This window comes from Argopecten irradians, chromosome 5, assembly GCF_041381155.1.
Source record: "Argopecten irradians isolate NY chromosome 5, Ai_NY, whole genome shotgun sequence".
Taxonomy (NCBI): domain Eukaryota; kingdom Metazoa; phylum Mollusca; class Bivalvia; order Pectinida; family Pectinidae; genus Argopecten; species Argopecten irradians.
Genome location: NC_091138.1, coordinates 45,533,199 through 45,552,083, shown reverse-complemented (window position 1 = coordinate 45,552,083; position 18,885 = coordinate 45,533,199). Strand labels below are relative to the sequence as shown.

The window sequence follows — 18,885 nt, the reverse complement described above, 5'->3', positions numbered from 1 at the left end:
TTGTTTCAGTTCATGAAGTTTCATGAATATTCATGAATTGTTTGTGCATACTGCTGCGAGTTGAAGTTAATGAATAACTCATGAATTATCATAAATAAACATTCATGATCATTCATGATGGTTTTAAGTTCATGAAAAATTCTTAAAGTATTCATGAACTTTTCATGAAGGCGTTGTTCATGAACGTTCATGAATTTACGAATGAAAGGATTCATGAATGTTCATGATTTTTTTTTCTAAATGATTCATGAAGATTTAGGTTCATGAATTGTATGAAAATATTCATGAATAATTGAAGAATATTAATGAATTTTATTCATGAGTATTCGTCAATTTTATTCATGAATGATTCATGTATGTTCATGAATAATTCATCAACATCTCGAAGGGGTTTGTATGAACTGTGATTTGCTTAATCAGCTTTGAACAACTTGACACCTGATTTTTTTTTCAATTATGCGCCAACTTTATCCTTCATTTTACATTTAAGCTGTAGCACAAAAGCATAATGAAATGCCTACATCCCCCTGTACTGCATGTTTACTAATTTTAGCGGTATTCTGGTTTTAGCGCTCACGCCATTGTGCCAATTCAAGTACAGCATTAACATGTATCCGAGATGTCAGTCTGTACACATGTACTTGTACATAGTGAGAAGTAGTGATTGTGTGATTTCAAAATTACACTTATATGTCAATACTCCGTCACAACGCTAAAGTTTGAGCGTGATAATTCATTAAGTACACGTACATTGTTCACCAGTATTTTGTTATATTTCGTCTTTGAATATTACAGAGTAAGCTCCCTTGAGGTTAGGTATCAATTGTTACGCCATTATCTTATGAACACAAAAATTCACGTCGTTGTCTCAGAAAAAAAATATGACGTTACGCTCGCAAGCACGTGACGTCACAATCAATACCTACCCGGAAGGGCGGACAACTATGTGACCGATATTCCATTATCGACGGAAGAGATTGCAACACAAGGTGTTCGAGAAATACTGTTTAATAAAAGACATTGTATGACCGATTATCTTTTACTAAAATCCGGTATTCTTTGTCAGATACTTAGTAAAATAAATGTTTGGTTTGGGATATCCACTGCCAAGTCCGACACCAGTAGATTATATAATGCCTGGAGTGATTTGTGATACTTATATCATGTATCTCATTGATATAACAGTACAATTTTTGTCACAAAAGAAGGACCTGTATATTGACATCAGTTGTTATACAAGGAACATTTTGTACGTTCCTCAATAGAAATATTTTCTTAGACACAATAACCGATTAAATAAAAGTGTGAAGGTCCCAAATTCTCATACTGAATTAGTTCATGTTTACTTTCCTACGTTTTTGGCGTGTAGCCTTTTTGTTGAATAATTAACTTGTCCAGGACTTGCCCTGTTTAGAATGTGTTAGGGCTGAGGGGCTTATTGGTGGACATATCTAATAAAGGGAATTGATCAAACCAGGAATACATATAGTATGATAACAGAATTAGTATAAAACGAATGCTTCAAGATAGCTGTACTATATTACATCTAGTATCAAACTCGCGAAATCTAACACCACATCCAAATGGTCCCTGAGACCGTTTAAGCCGTGTTTTTGTGGAAAATCGATGAAAGTAGAATACCGGAGTTTACATAAGGAAGTGTCACCAGTACGAGCGATTGTACCGATATGAAAAGGAACTATAATCCATCATTTCTACAGGGATATATAGGCGAGTGTGACCTTAATACCTATCGACAGTAATGTATACTGACCGCAGAACACGAATCCAATCGCTAGTTAATGTGTCCAATAACGGCCTAAGCTTTTCTCTAAGGTATGCCGATCACATAACCAATATCGTTAATTGTGTTATTGATCATTTATAGCTTCTCTTTATACCGTGAAGATTCGGGGACACTGCTGAATCAATGTATCCGAACGGAATCCCCTGAATGTAAAATCGATGATTTTTTATCTATGTCAGAAAAAAAACTGAATTACTACATCGTGACAAAGTAAAGTCGTAACATTTGTCCCCAAGGGATTGTATCAGTAAAAAACAATCACTTTTATAATTGAAAAGAAAGAAAATCACAAGAATCCGTAGTCTTTTAAAACGCATTGTAATGAATGCAATGTCAGTCTACTTAATTGTAAATAGTTCTTGCAATGTGAGGAAACCTAAAGAACCCAAAACCTACGGCCCTATGTTTGCATCGGATATTAAAATATCATTTTAAGATAAAAAAAAAAAAAGATGTCCCGACATATTACGAAATGCAAAGCGTATTAATCAACAAAAGGTTATATGTTTGTTCTGATTCCAGGGGAAAATTTTCAGAGCATATGTTAAAACGTGATAGGTTTGCCTTTCATTATACATCGGATGAACTGCGTACCAGTCGTTTATAGCGGTAGAGTATACGGCGTCATCAAACCAGGGACTTTCTGTCACATTCCCATCATTATCCCCTATAATTACTAAGGTGTAATACGACCGAATGTTCATCAGTACATACCAACCACACGTTGGTTAATTGTGTACCATGGCTCTTATTACGCGGCTTATTAGATTTCCTTTTGTACTACTGGGTACTTGATACATGTGCGGACAAGGTACCAGGTTCTATACATCCCTTTCATTGTCATTTACGGCGGATGATGAACCAATTAGCATAGAGATTTTAATGACTGTTATATACTTTCTTGGACATAAATTCACTAACCATAGCACAAAAGTAATGAGGAATGAATGATGAAGCAACTCTCCCAATGACTAATACAATGATGAAGCAACTCTCCCAATGACTAGTACAATTTAACGTCATTTGATGTCTGAGCTTCCAGATTTCTCTTTCAATCAACGACGTTATTGCATTGAAGAGAAGATAACGCAGCTATGTAAAATATCGCTACACAGTATTCTTTGAGTTGACAATTTTTGCCCGAGTAGGTAGATAGGACCTCGGTGGCCGAGTGGTTAAGATGTCACCATATATTACCACACAGCCCTCCACCTCTTGATCCCGAGTTCGAATCCCATGTGGAGCACTTGCCAGGTACTGACCGCTGTCGGTGGGGGTTTTTCTGCATGTACTCCGGTTTTCCTCCACCAACAAACCTGATGCGTCCTTAAATGATCCTGGCTATTAGTAGGACGTTAGGCTAATAAACCTTTGTTTTTTATTTGTTTATTTTTATTTTTACGTCCTATTAACAGCCAGGGTCGTGTAAGTACGTGCCAGGTTTGTTGGTGGAGGAAAGGCGGAGTACCCGGAGAAAAACCACCTGCCAACGGTCAGTACCTGGCAACTGCCCCACATGGGATTCGAACCCGCTTCCCAGAGGTGGAGGGCTTGTGGTAATATGTCGGGACATCTTAACCACTCGGCCACCGCGGCCCCATGCTAATAAACCCAATCAGGTAAATATAACCTTAGATAGGCTTGTCAAGTGGGCAGGGAAATCTCAATTGCAACCTTTGTATTTTGGTTAGCCATCACTAGGCTTGCATGGATGTTTCAGCCAACCACAAACGTTTCAAACAGCGACGTTATATTTTAGTTATTAGTTATAAGAGTATAACCAATTTTTTAAGCCAACGAAATTACACGTTACTAGAAAGTTTGAATTACTCGGTTATATTAAAATCAACATACATTGTAAGTTACAATGGCAAACATCTGGGAGTTCGCTTAGACTGAAAAGTTCGTGGAAATCTCCTTTATAATTTTATACCAGGAAATGTATTAATAAAACCTACTGTTAAATTAAGAATTTCGTTGCAGCAAGAAAACATGACAATTCTATACGAACAATTATAATGCCAAGCATTACCGAAGACTTTGCATTTTGCAGTCGTGTCTATTTTACTCATTTACCCCTTTAGACACATTTAGACTCTTCCAAATCGAAGACTAGACCAGTCCATTATAAAATGTCAAGGGTGACCAGGTAAAAACAAAAAGATTAACTCATTGTCGCCAACATTCTCGCCTTCTTCGTGTGGTGTTGATGCTGTTTTTATCGCCAAACTATCCAAGATAATTGGCGCCTCAGCGAGACAATCATCGTGAAATTTTTCAAATTCGGTCAAATGGCCTTCTGTAAGGTCGTCGGTAGAGTTAACTTAGAATATTGATTATCATATCTGACAATGATTGAAAGAAACTTATAAAGACAGAATTGTCTTTACTTATTATCAAAACATTGTCTGAAACACATGTTCAAAAATAATCTACACCAGCTTTCTCGAAAAAAATAACCATTATTAACGATTTCATTCCGTTTCAAGGACTATTAGACTAAGGGTATCTAGCAACTGGCATTGGCATCTTCGGAATTCAGCAACTACTTCTGTTTTTGGTGTACAGGATCGCCATTGATGATAGAGCCATGCATGTATTATATCGCTGCGTATGTCGCTTGCAATATCATACTTCTGACTGCAACATTATATTTAAAAACAATGGCTACTGATATGCATAAACCAAGATGTACATTACCTGTTTGAAAGCTTTTAAGACATTTTCAGCATAAAATACTTCATCCGTTTTGTTCAACTGTGAATGAGTGAAGATATACCATAATTTATAGAGAATGACGTATGGATATTTTTTTTTCTTATAAATCATTCACCCGAGATATTTCATAATGAACTGGTCTAAGTTATATGTGCCGTAACTGGGCGATAATTTTGACATGCTATTTTTTCATCATTAATTTAATAAAATCCATAAGGTTTGATGAATAAAGCTGTAAAAACCAATCAAATGGCTTCAGATGACTTATAAACGTTAGTTATAACACAGAAATTTTGTACTGAAAAATTGTTGTTTTTATGCCTTAAATATGTTTAAATGAAAACATACCTGCGTAAGTCACTTTATAATTACTAAAAACATTGTAAAAATGTGTAATGAAATTGTAGACCACAATTTGGCTTCATGGTCTCACCGTATGTACTCATTTCACTTCACTATTGATGTAAATAAATGATTTTTGGCAGTACTGCCAAAATCATTTTCAGCTCTTATTTGTACATGTAAAATTAAAACCTATGCATTGAAAGCACTGTTATTTTCAAAAAGTTGGTAATTTTTGTTGATGAATAACATATTAAAAGCTCATCTTGATTCGTGAGTATGAAAAATACGGCACATATAACTTTAAATTAAAATTTAGACTACATTTATAATTTAGTTCTTTTATGCCTTCTTATTTTCCTATTAGTTACGATCTTTCTTTTCTTTAAAATATGACCAACATTGTACGATTGTATTGTATTAGCACCAAACAATGCCATAACGTTATTGTTTTATTTATATGAATATTGTTCTACATTATATTAACTAAGTTGTAAAGTCAATAGATTTTTATATAAGTATTGTATAAAAATATCAATTATGGACCTCTGTTGAGGTCCATAATGTGTTATACATATTTATATAGAATAAACAATATTCTAAATTCTACAAGGACGATATTCACCATATGGACCGAAACAAAGACCCATAATTTTTATATAAGATATGATTTTTCTTCAGAAATAACATAATAAATCTCTAATGGGCATATTTTTATAAGAAAAGAGTTGGTAAAAGAACGACACCCTGATAAATGCAGCGTTTTTGCAATGAAGTTCACAAAGGAATGTTGACTCTGTGTTTCTCAAAAAGGAGATATTATGCTACATATTTAATGTCACATGACCATGTATTAGCCAATGAAATAGTTGAAAATCAGTGATAACGTCAATGAAATTTATATTAATATTGATGTACCTTATGTTTGATCATGACTTGTTTGACTTGTGCTGATACTGTAGAACAATGTTCCTCTGATCAGTAGGTGCATCTATTCTGTGAAACGACAGCCCTGACGGAACAGGAGCGCATTTTCCTTACAAAGCATTCCCCGTAAAAACATAATTTAAATAAAAAATAACATTCTGGTTTTAACCTTATCCTGGATCAGGATGGTGTATAAATCAACACATGTACGTAAAAGAGAATTTATGTTGGAATCGTAGAACCGGATAATTTGGTATTACTATCTTACGGCTCACAGAACAATTACATAGATCTAAGCGAGGAAGCTTTGCATTCTGTCCCAGAAACACAGACGATCATTTAAGACTGATGTGTCATGCTCTGTATTTGGTTTTAGAGTTTTATAAATCGAGGAAACAATAGAACCGGTTTGTTGCAGCACCTGACATGATGGCAGTGTACTAGATAGATGGATATACTAAAAGCGACTTACAGGTAATGGTTGTTGACATTTAGACTTGTTTTGTCTGAAATGAAAGAAAATGTGACTACTACACATTCAATTGATTTGAGTGATTGCACAAATTATATGGGATTTAGGCACAAGGTGTTTCAGCTTATTAACACATTCTAACACCATAATCAGCTTCTGATATTAAACACATCAAATCATATTTTCCTTTACAATATCATGTCCAAATATTCATAAACATATATTAATCGCTCGAATATCGGTTCTAAGGATTTATATAGATATCCTGATCGATTCTGATAGATGTCATTTCACTTTGACAAAGGAGAAATGAACGAGATGTTTTTCGTAAATAAGTTCAAAAGCAGTAGGTTTCGATTTTCTTACAAAATACTTACTCTAATTAGTAAATATCCATAAATCTGGGGACATTGATAACTTGCATTTTTTTTTTATATTTCTCTTTGTTCGGTTATACTATTGAACTTTTTTGCTTTTGAAGGAATCATGTCAATGAGTTGAAAACCTTCATATTGGAACAATTAAGGCTGTGCTATTCGCGTCTCGTTTCCTGCTGTCGACGAAATGACATTTAATGGAGGAAAACGTTGATTAGCAAATGTGGAGGCCGACCTCGCCCACATAGTTAGGTTTGTATCGTACGAAAGAAGAGATAAGATTCCTTTGTCATCAGAAATGTCTATTGTTATCGAAGCTAAATTCTATGTGGTATTTCTAAAATATAGCGTTAGATAGGCTTGGTGCATTCCTATCGAATACTGGTTATATAACTTAAGGGCACAAACGTATATAGAACATAGCCAAAACGATTCTGTGAGCCATTCGTGTCTTCTTATTTTCGCGATTCTGTGAGCCATTCGTGTCTTCTTATTTTCGCGATTTGCGTTTCAAAATAGGTTGACTTAGTTAAACGTTCGCGGATATGTTGATTGATTTCAAGTACCTTTCAATAAAACTAATACTAATTTACACTGATGCAACCATTAATCCGAAACTCCAGAACAAAAAAATCCAAACATTTTTCTACTATCGTCTTGATTTGGCTCAAAGGTTAGTAATTGCTTTTAAAACAGTACATAAAACACTTAAATGTTGACATTTCCTTTTGTTATCTATACACTATAAGGTTTCTTAACCTTTTGTATTTGCAAGGCAAAAAACACACATTTTTTAAGGAGTGATGTTTTCTAGGTAGTAAATCTGATACAGGTTATGTACATGTATATCTTTTCAAAAATAACTTATCTTATAGCGATTGGTCAAATTTAGAAACAAGCTTTGTTTTTACAGATTTTGCATCTTTGGATATGGTCGGAAGTATTACTTTCCCTGTCACACAGCTTGTAATATACTGTAAACCAACTCTTTTTCGCGTGCGAATTACTTACGCAGATTTCGCGATCCAAGTAAATTCGCGAAAATATATTTCCGGAAATAAATATCTACTTCATTTATATTGATAGGAATTTATCTTTAAGTTTTAAATCTACTAATGTGGGTCTTCGTTAACTTGCTTTAAAATAGAAATCGCGATATTTAGAAACCGCAAAAAAGATTGGTTTGCAGTAAGTGTTTGTATTTGTTTTTCACTCTAAAACCTAAAAGTAGTTACGCAAAACAGAACAACAACAAAACACAACCATAGTATCGTTATGATCCGAAGCCTTCCACAACAATCATGCACATTGCATACAGGTTTTTGTCGTTCTTGAATCATCAGTTGTGGCTGTAATCTGTATGTCTAATTCACCAATAAACCAACCTTATCATAAGAAAATAATAATAAACATTTAAGGCAACTCTAATATCTCATATAGCGCACTATAGCTAATTAAAGTTGCCTAAAAGCTTGCATTTTTAGGATTTCATATAGGTTTGCTTACAGTTTACAAATACAATGAACCATTTGTAGCACTCTTAGACGTTTTACAAATGTAACAGAGTCATTAGTTTAGCATCACCGCTTTTGTGGTCCATCAAATTCATTATAAATAAAGCATTTGACAACCCATCTTTGTCGTTAATTATTAATAGCAAATTGGTCATTCTGATTTTCCATAATGAAACTCATTTCTGATATGTCAATTACAACAATGGCCGGGAAATATTAGGACAATACTTATCTTGCGATATACAAAGCTAGAGATTTCCGAACTGTAAGCCTTTTAAGAAATATACACATTATTCACACGCAGATTGTGAACTTCTTCGATACAAAGAATGTACAATATGTATAAGTTAAATAAATCAAATATGTTTCCTGCCGGATGAACAAGGTTATTATACACAGTCTGTAAAGTTTCCGATCACCATTACGACCAGAAAACAGAAATGGAGGAGAAGCCAAATCCAGTAGTCTTCTTTGATATACATATTAATGATGTTTTTGAAGGGCGACTGCGATTTGAGGTACGTATTTGGAGTTACATGTATAGGATAAAGTACCATAGTTTTTATGAAGAAACCAAACTTAGTAGTATTCATTATCATCAATATCAAAAATTGTTCAGTAGAGGCGACTAAGATTTCAGAAACGTGTGTGAAGCTATAACATAATTGTGAAACCAAATGGAATTTTTTTATATAAATATTAATGATGTCTATAAATGATGACTACGATTTGAGGAACGTATGCGAAGCTATAGGATAAATTGCCTCTATGAAGCAACCAAACTTAGTTGTCTTCTAAGATATCAATATTAATAATTGTTTATGTAAGGCGACTAAGATTTGAGGCAAGTATACGAAGTTATAAGATAAATAGTTTAAGGAAATACATCTATGAGGAAGCAAAACTTAGCAGTCTTCTCTGATATAAATATAAATCATTGTTTTTTAAAAGGCGACTAAGATTTAAGATAAGTAAACTGTATGTAAAGTATTCATTAAAATTCATATAATAAAACATTTATTCTTATAAGGCAACAAATTATGAAACGTGTATATTTGTTCAAAGAATAAAGTATTAAAAATGTAATGTGCATTGTAGAAATAAAAGCATTTTTTCTATATTTGAAATCTACATAAAATATATTGGATATCTTAAATGTTTTTTTTCAATGTGAAAAAAAAAATTATTGTTTTGGGCAAATGTTTATTTCCTTGTCCATGTATATAGTTTTGTTAATTAACAATTTATTTAACAAACATGTTCAGTTTTGATGAATATCAAGTCAGAATATTAAATGTTATGCACACTTCCTTTTTATTTTTCATTTTAAGAATTTTGCAATGTTCTACATGCCATAATCAGTTAATGATTTCTGCAAATTTATGTTTACCGCAAGAAGACTACTTTTAACATTTTAAACAATTTAGCTCATTTTTCCGGAAGTCGCTATATTAAGTCTAAGGAATACCATTCAGGTTTTCCACTTAAATAATAAATGACAGAACAAAAGCTAGGATTACCAATGTCAATCTTACGACACCCACTTATTAAGATTGTTTGAAAATGACCTTGAAATCCCCAGGCACATGTTAAAAATAATCTACGGGCACAAAATCTTTAAAACCGACACTTAAAAAATGCATTGTATAAATGAATTTCATTGAAATCTGTGTTTTCTTTTATTAGTGTATACTTTAATTCCATACTCATTTCTATTGGTTAGATTTTACAAACGTTTTCGCGGGATATTTTAAAAGCGGCGCAGTCATTGGCTAAACTGAACTATTGGATAATATATCAATGCGCCTCATCTATGAAAAATGTCCTTCCATTTTTTGTCGAAGACTTCATAAACCCAAAAGATATTGAGAGTAATGCTGAAATAACTGTAAAACATAAGTTTTAAACTTTCCTCAGTCATCGATGAAAGAGCTAAATTATCATTTACTATAAAGTAGACATATTTCATCGTGAAGTTTGCTGACCTTATAGCATACTATGAAATATTAACTACCAAGCCAGAAAGGGCCATACCTTCATGCTGGAAAGTCGATTACACGTGTTATGATTATGGTCAGGAATACCGTATAGGGAACAACCAACGAAATGAAAAAAGACCTTCGAAATGGCCCCTGTGTATACAAGATTTAGCCCAGGATAGAATTTTGACCCGGCCGCTGATTGGTTGATTAATTATGAATTTCAAAAGTAAAACTGTTTTCTGACAGGTATATATTCCTAGATGACCATAATATGAATTTGGAAATTCAGATTGAAATTTAAGTTGAAATATCAATAATGATAATTAATAGGTAAAAACATTAAAATTTCATGATTTTCAGTGTCGAATGCACCCTATTGAAAAAAAATTCTGAATCTCAACAAATTAAATTATATGGGGGCATTGACATTCTGGTGTTTTACGTTCAGTATTACACAAACTATTAAACTTTGAAATTGAAGCATTATTTATGGAAAACCATATGATATGTACATTTGCAATGTGTGTAACAGGAAAACAGCAGTGTTGCCGTTTGAATTGTATTTGAAGTGTATCGAGAAATTCAATGACAGGAAATAATCTACATGGCACTACGTCCTATATGGAATGAAGTACTGATTGTTCATGCACCAAAAACAAAATTAGTCATACCTCTACATGAGTAACCATCATTTATTGCTCCGAAGAAAAGGTTCCTTTAAAGCTATATGTGCCGTATTTTTCATAGTCACGAATCAAGAAGAGCTTTTAATATGTTATTCAACTCCAAAAGTTACCAACATTTTGAGAATTGCAATTCTTTCAATGCATTGGTTTTTATTTACAACTAAACAAAATAGCTGAAAATAATTTTTGGCAGTACTGCCAAAAATCATTATATTAACATTGTCAGAGTAATGAAATGAGTACATACGGTCAGACCATGAAGCCATATTGTTGTCCCCAATTTCATTGCACATTTTTACAGTATTATTAGTAATTGTACAGTTATTTCAGAAGGTATGTTTCCATCTAAATATGTATAAGGCATAAAATACAAGAATTTCACAGTGCATAACCTTTTTGTTCTAACTAACGTTTATAAGGCATTATATATGTTTGTCTGTCCATTCGAATGGTTTCAACAGCTTTATTCAATAAAATTTATGGTTTTAAATAGATAACTGAAGAAAAAATAACATGTCCAAATTTTCGGCAAGTTACGGCACATATAATTTTAAAGTAATAATTTGCTTCTATTTTAGCTTTTTGCTGACAAAGTACCAAACACTGCCGGTAAGTGAAGAAAACGATATACATTGACATGGAATTTTACTTCTTAAAAATAATAGTTTGATTCTTCGCATAATCATATCTTCAAAGCCATACAAAGTATTGTTATTCGATTATGTTGATGTACATCGAAGGTAAAAACTACCTTCTTATCTGTTGTCACACAGAGCTTTCAGGTTTGTCTAATTATCATTTTGTTTTTTACTATGACATTTCAAACGATGGATATAACGACAGTGATAGTAACCCCTGCAATATGGAGAATTACAGAAGTTCCCGATGTTAAATAATATTTCAGCATCTTAAACGTCTTATAGACACGAGTATGGGAAATGTTGCTGCATATGTTATTGTTTGCTTGTTCTAAAACTTTCAATTTGATACGTGTAATAAGAACCCACATCTAGCTTGAACAAATAAAATGTTATAATGTTGTAGAAAACTTCCGGGCATTGTGCACTGGTGAACTAGGCCAGGAGGGTAAAACAAAAGAGGAGTTGCTGTGCTACAAAGGCAGCCATTTTCACCGAATCATCCCAGGGTTCATGTGCCAAGGGGGAGATTATGTTCTAGGAAATGGAACGGGAGGAATGAGTATATATGGGCGAAAGTTTGAGGACGAAAACTTCGACATCAAGCATTCTGGTCCAGGTATATATTTCCTGGAGGATACTTAAAAAAAATATTGTAATAAAAGTTCGAAATGCAAACATAATTGTTCTCTCCCAATGATGTTTAATGCCTAACTTTATTGTAATACACGCAAACATTGGGCAAGATCAGAGTTTAAAGCATAACTCAGCCAAGTTCTTCATTTGGAGTGCCGCACCTTTGTGGCCTGCTAAAACAAAATATTGTCGTAAATTGCGTTCATATACGATTTAAATTAAATTAAATCTTTAATTATTGTTACAAATACAATAAAGCCCGTCCTAGCGGCCACTCCTGTATAACGACTGTTTTCTTACAAATTATAAGATCACCATCTTCTAGTCACTAAATGGAATATAGTCAACACAATTTGACCAATTCCCTTTGAAATATTTTATTTTTATCCTTAAGTGATCTTTATGAAAACATTTTATTGTAAAACATTTTACGGCTGTCTATAGTAACTTAGGTCTGTTTCTTTTTTGAATTTATCTTGATTACATCCACTTGATACTGCACCATATGTCGGAGGTTTGGCTCAGATTCCTATCTTACGACTAAGATGTAACCCATGCGCCGTGCATACGTAAAAGTACATTAAAAATGTAGACATAGGTCATTGGATCTTCACCGCCCCGAGAATGTTTGGACAGTAGCTATAGAAGCATAGATGAAATTAGTTCGAGTGTAATTGAGGGAAGCGGAAGGGATGTCAACTGGCATGCTGACAAGGTCCTGTCCTTGAATATGGCCTGTTTCATTTGCTAGTAGGATTAAAAGAAGCAGTATGAGACTCTCCTTGCTCTTACCAGCGAGCTACAGGAAATCCCCATCTCTTTATCTATCAACTCCAACATCCAAGAAAAATGTAGCCCCGTTCCTCTTCACTCAGGTACACACACACTGATTTTCTTTATGATCCTTCTGTTCAAACATTCTTAGGATAGTGAATATTTATACGACGTCACTTCCGCTTCCTGTGATAACCACTGAGGGTCTACACCGTGAAGTCCTTAATGATTTACTGTGGTTGTTGCTCATTTCTATGTGGTTACTTACAGGTATTCTGTCCATGGCCAACTGTGGAGAAAACACCAATGGTTCGCAGTTTTTCATCTGCACAGTGAAAACTCCATGGTATGTATGTGCATGGTTTTACTTTATAAATTTGACCGAATAAATACAGTAGTGTTAACCAAAATACATACAATTTAACTAAAACGATTGATTATCCATATCGTGTACAAGATAGATAGGTCTAAGCATCATTTTCAATATTGTTTACGAAGTCATACACAAAAAACGGAACGACACTCTGATCATAGGCGTGGCGATAATACCTTTTCGTTGGGTCATCAACAAGCTCTTGACTCTTCATAGCTAGGACAGCAAGGACTAATTGTTTTGAAGCCATTGGAGGTGAACTTGCATTCACAGACAGCTAGGTCGCAGCTTCCGGATTCCATTAATCTAATGACATTTCGTAAGAGAGTATCTGCGTCGATTCTGCTGCTGCTCTAAGGGACATGTCTAGTGTTTGCCACTTCTTACGTCTTGTAAGATTGACCAATCGTTACGTTCCTTGTCAGAAATACTAAAAGCATACATACAATTGACAGTATCCTTCAAGTGTTGTTAGTGTAGCTAACGTTTGTATTCTATTTTCATAGGCTTTTTGTGCTTTTGTAGTACACGAGATGTTTGCGACAACAGTAACTAGGGAACCTAGCAGGAACTTTTTGATTGACGTATCCCTGTATCATGTTCGGGTTTACCACGAAGTTGACACTCAACAGTGTTATGTAGGCCAAATCGGTGTCTATCTCGCTGTATTTAAAGTCTGCTATGTCCATACGGTCCTAGTATCGTTTCCATCCAGTTTCCTCGTTTCTGCTTTGATTGATTTGGAAGGATTGACGTCACCAAATCACTGCGCATTACAGACACAATAAACGAATTCTCTGGCTTGGCGTTTATGTTTGTCATTTAGGTACTTCATATTTCCATGACTTTCAATCCGTGATCTGAGAAGCAGAGTGGCGAGTAGAATCTGTCTGACCTTCTTTTCCAATCCCAATCGATCGACTTGGCCCTGTATGTGTTCCCTATGGCCTCCAGAAAAAATGTCTGTGGACAAAAACTGCAAAGAAGCCGAAGTATTTCGCCGGTGCCATGGTTGGGTGTGCAAAGTGCGCGGACAATTCTTCGTGAACTCTGATATCTACATTCCACGTGTGCTACGGTCTCTATACTTCGATAAAGATTGCAGTGGACGTCTCTTGGTCGTCTCTTGGGGCATAGGCATCCTTCAGGGAGAAATACCTTGCTGAATAAGTGAGAGGTAATTCGTTAGTTGGACCGTACAATCGAGTCTATCGTATGAATCTAGTCTTTCGTACGGAAAGTGTCCCTTGCCTTCTTCTACTTCAAGAAATCAAGAGAAAATTAATGTCTATGCCAGATACTGTGTGATGTCAAAAGACTTGAACTTCACGTGAACCAAACAAGCGTGATGATTGTTTTGCTTGACTCTGAACACTTTCTTGGCTTTGGCTAGCTCCAGGTGCCTTGCAAGTACATGTTCGAACTAGATTGGTGCCGTAATTGTCAACCCCAAACCAATCGTCTCGCCGCAGTAAGACTCCAATTCCTCATAGGTCTTTCCCGTGTGTTCTCCAACTTTATTAGAATGTTCTCCCGTAAAAAAGACGATTTCAACTTTCCTTCTGCTTCTCCTTTTATTATTTTGTGTCGCCGAAACAACGTGTTTCTATGTATCCGTTAGAACACACACTGACAGATATGGATTCGTGTCGGTGGGTCTATAAAATGTCCCAGGTATTATAGTGCAAGTTGAGTACGGTCTCAGAGTTTGCGAGTCACTGGAATATCCAAAGATCCTCAGACATGGAAGCGTCCTGTTTCTTTAACGTTTTAAAAGCCGGTTTAAGGTAGTTTGTGAAATCATTAGGATAATTGGTGGTGAGATGCAAAGATATGGTTTGTGTTTCGAAGCGTTTCCTACCGCCTTGAAATAACATCACGTTAGACCCTTGAATTTCTGAGAACAGGTACAAAAGGTGTTGGTTTCCTCTGATGTTTCATTTTTTTGTAATTGGTCCCGACCGATCCCGGAAGACGTGAATGAATTCGAATCAACCTGTAGTCGCTGTTTGGGGGCGCAACCAATGCACTCGTCACAGAAGTGTCGCGACCAGGTTTCGGGCATTTCTTTCCCTTTCCAGACATCGGAAGAAACACAACTCGTCTTGATAAAGTCTATTGCTATTGTTTCTGACTAGAGCGATGATTGATTTTGATTTGACGATGTGATCGAATAAGTTGACCTCGACTGTGTCTATGGAATAATTTAGGAGAATGAGAGGAAACCTCAAATTGGAAATGAGGTTGGGTTCATCCGCATACGCGTCTCGACCGGAAATGTATGCATTTCCTAAAACAAAATTTAATAAAGCGGATGCAAACTATATTACAAAAGGAGTTGCGAGAACGATCTTTATTTAAAAACATTCTGCCATTGGTATATAGTAATTGTTACGTTGACACAGGTTTAAAATAGAAATGTATGCAATTTGGAACACACGGTCATTATATATTGCTATGTGTAGGTAATTTATTGTGTTCACCATGGTCTTCGCATACACAACTAAGAGCAAATATTACACAAATTTCATATTTCAATTGCAAATTTTGTGAAGACTATATGCTTTTATAGAGTACTTTTGACAGGTAAACCACTAAACTTACGTTTCATTTTCATCAAATGTACAGACATACTGTAGTGCGCAACATTTGCAAACACCCTGATATAACAAACGCTTATAGTTGGCATCAAAAAGACATCGCATTGCTAAGCTGAGCAACCACCAAACAGTGCTATCCGACTACTAAGTTTCACATCATTCTAAGAAAGACAACCTTTACAAGTATTTGATGCGTTAATGATTCCATCTTGCTGTTCTACGAAAATATTAACAAATATAACATCAAACTATTAAGATCCATTCTTTGCTAACCTAGGTAGAAAGTCTACTTCTTAACCAAATTAGTCTCAGAAAATTATCGCTATAATCTTCGTGAAGCTAACAACTTCTTCTCCTTACCAGCTCTCTTATTTGTGATATTAGGGAAAATGTTTCTTAAAAAGTATTTTTAAAATTCATACGAATGTTCGTATTTGCTATTCTATTGAAAAGAGAGAGAAAAAACCTTACATATCAGGTTAATAAATAGATTTTTAACGAATTTGATTTAGACCCAAAACGTTTAAAATGAAATATGGGCACATCTATAAACTGTCACTAGTTCTCATATCCCTGTCCTATACAGACATAGCATTGTGTATTGTGTATTTCGAGCTTTCTACTTCCGATCGCTAAACGGAGTCAAGCACATGATAGACTTTTATTTCTCAGACTGAAATACACGTTTCTCACCCCTATATGCGCGGTTTAATCTCTGAATGGTGAAAAAATAGTCAACCCTCGATGTTTCAAAATTCAATGGGCTGGCAGAAAAACTTTGAAACATCAAGACTTCGAATGATTCCTGGTTGGAATTAGATCGATGTTGTTTACTATGACCAACTGTTACAACTGTGTACATGTCGTCTCCGTGCCGTAAAATTTGACTCATATATGGCTTTGTAAGTAATGTTATTGGTGACGAAATTCGAGATCGATTCAATTCAAAACAGCGAGAAATTATATTCGTCGAAGTTCGAATAATAGAGTTTGATTGTACTCAATATTATAGACGGTACATTTTCTTATTGCAGGTTGGATGGCAAGCATGTTGTATTTGGAAAACTAATTGAGGGCTTCAAGACTTTGAAGGAGATGGAAAAGTTGGGGAGCGATTCCGGACAAACTCGGAAGCGAGTAGTCATTGCAGATTGTGGTCAGGAGGCGGAACGTAGTGAAGACTCCGACTCAGAGCTCCAGGAAGCATGTTCTTCAAACAGGAAATGACGCAAAATACGAGTAAATAATATATATTTATAGAAATGGACGATAACTGATTTGATATGCATGCTAAAATATTGTTTTTCTAGAGAAATCAACAAAAATTAATTTTGCGTGTTTTTGTGTGCATTGACATTATTTATTTAACGTTCTCCAAGAGTCATTTTAAAAAACAAACTTAACTCTTTTTCATTTGTTCGTTTCAATTCTTTGTTTTTTGTATGTGTTTGTTTTTGTTGTTGTTGTTTTTTGTTGTTGTTGTTTGTTTGTTTTGTTTGTTTGTTTGTTTGTTGTTGCTTTTTGTTTCTTTTGGAGTGCGGTTATTGTTACCTATAGTTCTGCTTTAATGTCGACAGCAATGTCATTTATGTAGCAACATTCCTTAAAGTACAATAATTAAACTGCGTCCAGACGACAAGAATTTTACAACATATTTATGTATTACGTTAAATGATAATGGAATATGGAGACCGTTTCCTTTGTGATAGCAATTTCCAATTAATTGTTTTCAATCATGCTGATTAGGATAATAAATAAGTTAAAGGCTTAAACAATACAAAGTAGCTAGACATATAAAAAGGATGACCTTTTGCTCGCCTTTCTATCTTACATATATGTAGATATCGAATGCATAAAATCATCCATCCTTGAAGACACATATAGACTGTTTTAAATCAAAGACTAGACCATTCCATTATGAAATTTCAGGGGCGAATGAGTTGATGTCGAAACCAATACCACGTCCAGGATAGTCCTAGGATAAAAGTATGTCACTACTTGCACTAAAACATTCACCTGTTAATTTTGGCTTATCGCAATTCTCAAATTCTTGCATTTTCTCCTTTAAAATGGTCGTCCATACACAACAGAACAATTACAATACTATTATTTTTTATTGTAGAAAGCATTATTGTTACAAATAACAGCATTTTACAACTTGCACCAAAACCTTTTTTCGCCGATCCGACATCAGATAATTCCTTAAGCCACACCTCTTCGAGGGGATAGCTAAATTGAGAAATATTTATCATCATCATCGCACTTTATGATATTTCTGAGCATTGATAAATTCATGTTGACAGGTTGATGACTTGAGTCTCAAATGACAACATATAAATAGTTTCACATACCTAAATTTAGTCCTAGGAAGTGATAATCATATATAGGTATGCAAAATATCACTAGTTTAAACAGGGAATACCATAAAGCATATTTTCAAAATCCACCAAATTTCTACATGATTCAATTATGAATAATTTGGTAAAATAATTAACATAAGGTAGGATGCTCTAGTTTAACATCGACTGACCATGGCTGGGTTAGAAGGAACCCGACTAATGGCAAAATTTAAAACTTGCCAAAAACTGAAGATTAAAGAATAAAAAAGAAGAAATTGTGGACAGCACATTTTATTTAGTATATAGACTACCAGCTTGAAGACATACAACTTTATTTGTTGATATCATGATGGGATCCGATTTTAAAATTGTTCATAAACTTTTTTTCAACAAGAGGCCCTAGAGGCCTTGACGGTTACCTGAGTGCCGATACAAAAAAAAATTGCAAAGTTGGTTCGAATATGTAAAAAGTATATATGAATTAACATAAACTTTAAAGTTGAAGCTTCATATAAGATTTTTTTTTCTCATACCTACACGTGTAATACTGGCTGGTCCAGGGTAATACACCCATGTCGCATAAAGATGTATTGCATTATTACCCATGCATTAAAGCGTCGTGACGTCACATCGTCAACAAAAATACTATTTTCTGGGCACAATTTTAACAATTTATTTTTTTTTATTTTTTTTTTTTTTA

The 18,885-nt window shown here is 34.5% G+C and overlaps 1 protein-coding gene across 1 annotated transcript; it reads left to right on the top strand.

Annotated features, from left to right (window-relative positions):
• The first annotated feature begins 8,592 nt into the window (after window positions 1-8,592).
• On the top strand, window positions 8,593-17,260 carry LOC138324607 (peptidyl-prolyl cis-trans isomerase A-like). Its single transcript, XM_069269659.1, has 5 exons — window positions 8,593-8,675; window positions 11,404-11,434; window positions 11,870-12,082; window positions 13,144-13,219; window positions 16,881-17,260. Exons 1-5 carry the CDS (start codon window positions 8,598-8,600, stop codon window positions 17,071-17,073), a joined length of 591 nt encoding a protein of 196 aa, XP_069125760.1. The 5' UTR covers window positions 8,593-8,597; the 3' UTR covers window positions 17,074-17,260.
• Window positions 17,261-18,885: the final 1,625 nt, after the last annotated feature.

Coding starts and splice junctions, on each gene's coding strand:
- LOC138324607 (XM_069269659.1), top strand. CDS start 8,598: ATGGAGGAGAAGCCAAATCCAGTAGTCTTCTTTGATATACATATTAAT. Junction 12,083..13,143: donor CATCAAGCATTCTGGTCCAG/GTATATATTTCC, acceptor GGTTACTTACAG/GTATTCTGTCCATGGCCAAC. Junction 13,220..16,880: donor TGCACAGTGAAAACTCCATG/GTATGTATGTGC, acceptor TTCTTATTGCAG/GTTGGATGGCAAGCATGTTG.